General features: G+C 30.8%; 1 protein-coding gene across 5 annotated transcripts in view; it reads left to right on the forward strand.

The window, feature by feature from the left end:
• The window catches only part of LOC144970319 (urease subunit alpha-like), a 39357-nt gene that overhangs the window by 9471 nt on the left and 24886 nt on the right, over window positions 1–5000 (forward strand). For all 5 annotated transcript variants that reach the window (XM_078909824.1, XM_078909825.1, XM_078909829.1 and 2 more), the window contains one exon: window positions 1801–1945. In XM_078909824.1, the coding sequence (XP_078765950.1) occupies window positions 1820–1945 (126 nt within the window). In that variant the 5' untranslated portion in view covers window positions 1801–1819. The remainder of the gene's footprint in view (window positions 1–1800; window positions 1946–5000) is intronic.

Here is a 5000-nt window from a genome sequence, read left to right on the forward strand (position 1 = left end):
TTTTCCAAATTTCAAAAAGATATATATCAAGGTAACAGGATTGAGACAAAAAAAATTAATAATTTACAAACGAAGTATTATGAAAACGCTGTTGCCATGAGAGACAGCTTCCCTAGGAAAGTTTAACATCGATTCGTGACACTCAGTGCCTTAAAATCACATTTATAGCCTTTGTATTATTATAAATTACTGTTTTTTTTTTGTTTTTATTTGGACCTTGAGTTTCCCTAAAATTAATCAAAGTATTAATCCGGTGTATTGCGCAAGTTTTACAAAACCGATACATTTTTGCGTGAATTGATTTTAAATGGTTTTCGCGCATTGTCTTTAAATCGTTTTAGGTTTTTAAACTGTAAACGTTTATTTTTTTCCATAATCATTAATATGTTATTGGTAAAGAGTCTCTATAATGTTTACGGACAGTTATTTCTACTTGAGTCTCATCAATACTCATCTGCGAGTGCAAGATAGATATATTTTAATCTCAATTCAAATGCAGTCAAAACAAAATCAAATCAAACGATACTGGTCAACACCACTCAGATTGTGTAGTTACGATATATCGGGTGCGAGAAAAAAACAGGAAACTTTTAGAAGCCTGTAACTTATGGACCATAATTGATACAAGACCATAATTAAAAATAATTTATTGGAATTTATTTACAAACTTTCACGAAAATATATTGAAAAACATAAATTTGCCATATCGAAGGTTTTGACGTAATTCCTGAATTCTGATGTGATCTGTCGATCCTACTTTTTGCTTTATGACTATGCGTAGCATTTTTTTTCTGAATTCAATTGATGATTCTAAAGTCTATAATAGTGATTAGATCTCCAAGCATTTTAAATTGACTCTTTTAACTCTGCTTCTCTGTAAAACTGATATACGACTCTTATAATAATCTTGGACATTAATGACCAAATGCTGTAATAATTGGATTCAAGACTGAATGCCTTTTTCTATTAAAAGTAAGACTGTGTAATGTTGCTAGTGTGGGAATTTTCCCTGCCTTGTTGAAAAATAAATGACCGCTCGGGAAAAAGTGAAACAAATTCCAGAAATTATTTTTAAGTGTTACACGATTTTGTTCGTTCAATTTTATGGTTGAAATCAATGAAATGTAATTTTGCCTTTTCCTGCCAACTTATTTCAACGGACTCTATACTTTATTAAAAAACAAACAAACAAACCTATTGCTTTCATAGTAAACTATTTATTGAAATGTCTGATCTTGTTTGTCTGTAGACAACCGTATTATGTGGGTTTTTAGCGAAAACTGAAAACAAGACACAAGCTTGGAAACTTTTGATATGGCGATTTTCGAACGGCTATTGTATAACTGGCATAGTTTCTTAGTCAGTTAAGGATTTTTTTTATTAAACTGGGCAAGTATTAACTTCAGATTTTTTTCTTTTATCTTGTAAAATTTCGAATGGTTCGGAATTCTATATTGTATTGAAACAGCGTCATCCTTTTTTCGTTTTTTTTTCTCGCACCCCATTTTAAGTCAAATTACATTCAATATAAATCTTGGGGCTAGTGATATGTTGTATTAATAAACCTGTCGATTGATTTGTTGATGTTAAATGTGCACAAGTGGTGTGCAGCCCTTTATTTTCTCTGTGCGCTCTAGTACGTTCAAAGGCGCCACAATTCAGAATCTATTAAATTGCATTGACCTAAAATTATCAATATATTTTAGGATCCCAAAACAAATAGTGTAAATGAAGATAAAGTATCAAACTTTGCAATTTTTGTGTTTCTTTGAATTAATTGATTAATTATTCAATTTTCAGACTGATTGATTGAATTAAGATGAGGTTGTCTCCGAGAGAGGAAGATTGTCTATTGGTGTCCCAAGCGGGCCAATTGGCACAGAGACGCCTTGCCAGAGGACTGCAACTAAACCACCCGGAAACAGTTGCACTTATTTCCTCCCAGGTATTTTATTGTTGAATGCAATATTTTCAAGAACCATTTTTAAACTCAAAAATTCAATTTTTATTTATTTTTTCTTCTTCCTTTTTTCTTTAGTATTATATTTATTTCATTTACAAATGGAGAACCCACAATATTGTGGAAAATTTGTGGAAAAATAAAGACTATTTAGAACAGGCGGTCATCTATTATACTTTATTTATTATACTAATTATTTTATTTTTAGATTTGCCGGGAATTGATAAAACATTTACATTGGCTTTACGGAACAATGTTGATCCCCAACCATTAAAAAAAAGAATAGATTAGAAAGATTATCATTACTTGATAGTATCAAGAGAGATTTAAAACTACTTCATCATTTTTGTTGTTGTGGATGAGATTATTATTACTTGATGGTAGGTATCAAGAGATATTTAAAATTACGTCATCAATCTTTATTGGATATGCTAGAATTGCGTTCAATACATTATACTCGCAATGAAAGTCAAACGTCAAAAAGGACTGAATATTACGACCTAGCAGATTGTCTTTGTATTAATTTGAATCAACGGATAATAGAATAAGCCTGAAATACAAACTTTTGAAGTTACTCGTGTATATATATATATATATATATATTATATATAATATATATATATTATATATTAATATATATATAAAGGGTAAGGTGGGGGAATTCCACACCCTGGCTAATTCCACACCCACCTTCATTATATCAAGCTCTTCGCAGAAACAATGCAAAAAGACCCATTGGATACTGTTCAAAGTTTTAACTGCCTTTGATTTCTATTTCCTGTTTGAACACGAAGCAGCCACTTTTAGTACTGTTGAATTCTGACAATTTTTCAAGTTGTTATGAGCCCATTGAAGGTAAGTGCAACATTCATGGTTTTCAAATATTAATGGCCAAATGTTGTTAAATTTTCTTCAACTTTGAAACTCAAGCTAGAAATGCTTAATCATTCTTCGGATATGTAAAATTTACCCCCAAACCTTTCTAGATGCCTTAAGTAAGTTGCGGTGCCTATTTTAGATTCACAAATGTCAGGGAAATTCCACACCCTTCAGGTTTCGAATTCCTCGTGTCTTTTTTTTGTTGAAAATATTTGATTAAAATCCTATGTCTTATCTTATCTTATCTTACTGAAAGCTTAATATAGGAATTATCCTTTAAATCCCTTATACAATAGTTTATAATTACAGAATATCATATAGCTTGCATTGTATCATTCACAGACAATTTTACACAACTTCGAATGTAAGGAAAAATTTATCGATACGGCAATGTAAAATCGAAAATTCCTCTCATAGAACACTTGTAATTGAAAATTGGTCATGATCGAATGAATCCTAAATGTACAAAGTTAACAGCACAATGAAATATTAATGACAAAAATAATAATGAACGCAATAACGATAATAATCATACATAAGTCTCTGATGAATTATCATGCTTTATCATTGTTTCAGATGTCATGCATTTTACTTGTTAACATTTACAAAATCATGAAAGTAATGGAAAATTTTATCCACATGACAATTTAATAGGTAAATAAATAAATGGATAAATAGCTAAATTAAACAAAGAAATAAATGACTAGATAAATAAATAAAAATAATTAACAAAATCAAATTGAATTCAGAAATTAATCAATTATTAATTTTTAATTACTTTTTTAATAAAATAGAATAAAACATTAGGCATACTTCAATCTCAGAGACTTAACTCCCTATCAACTAAGATTTTAAATTGTGTTATAACAGAGACTATTCCATGTTTTCACTATAAGTAAGAAATGAGTTTTATTTTGGTCTGAAATCTTGGAATATATTATATTATATATTTGTCGCCTCTGGTATACGTAATCTTGGAAAATGTAAACGAAATGGATGGATTTATATCATTTATATTATGTATTATCTTGGAAAGCTGAATTAAGTCTCCCCTAATTCTTCTGTATTTGAGACTAGGTGTCAAGCGGGTGTGGAATTGCCCCTACATAGTTTACTAGTTGTTTTTCTTAGAAAAGCACGTAATCCAAAATTCTAATAATCCTGTTTGAATAATAAGCCTTATTGTGGGCCTGCATGATGTCACTTATGTATGCCCATGCTTTAGAGCTGGATCTAGAAGGGATTTCTTCTTTTTCTATAGCGATTGGTTTAACATGTTGATGAATTACATGAAAAGACGGTGTCGTATGACCATGCAGATATCGTAAAAGCGGTCGATCTCGTTACATCTGGAGGGATGGGCTGCAAATGTGCTGCCAAATTATACAACCTAAACTGGGGAACAGTCCGTGACCATGTCAAGAAAAGATACAGCAGAATGGAAGAAATACTTATTGCTTACTCAAATAGCTATGACAGCACCCGGGATCGATCTCCGTCCCATTGATCGTGAATCGAGTGCTCTACCAACTGAGCTATCGGGACCCCCGCCTATGTCTATTTGTCTCATGTCATGGTGTACAAAGATTGTTGTTGTGTTCATTTCAGACATTAATTATTGTTCATGATTTTTTCATTCTCGTTTTTGCATGCTTGTCATGATGGGCGTGGAATTACCCCAAAATGGTGAATATGCGAATCAAGAGAAAAATATGCGAATCAAGAGAAAATTAGGAATTTATGAAGTTTCATTCCTTTTATTAATGTTTTTTGTACAGAATCCAAGTGTGAATGTCTGTGGGATATTTGTATTCTGTATGTGTGTTCACCTCATCAATAGAAACTTTATGACAATAAACTGAAAAAGTTGTGTGTGGAATTCCCCCACCTTGCCCTATATATATATATATATATATATATATATATATATATATATATATATATATATATATATATATATGTATATATTAGATTATAGGGATGGCTCAATTCTAAATATTGGTCACTTTGTCATTCTTCCACTCTACATCATCTTAAGACTTCAACTTCAATTTTTTTGTTTATATTTTTGAGACTCAAGAAGCAACTACTTCTTTTGCTTGTTGCTGAATAAAAAAAATTGCTAGACAAAATTATGTTTCGGGTTTTCCATTTGTAAGAA

Source organism: Berghia stephanieae, chromosome 4 (genome assembly GCF_034508935.2).
Source record: "Berghia stephanieae isolate SIO BIC M18660-M18661 chromosome 4, UCSD_Bste_1.3, whole genome shotgun sequence".
NCBI lineage: Eukaryota > Metazoa > Mollusca > Gastropoda > Nudibranchia > Aeolidiidae > Berghia > Berghia stephanieae.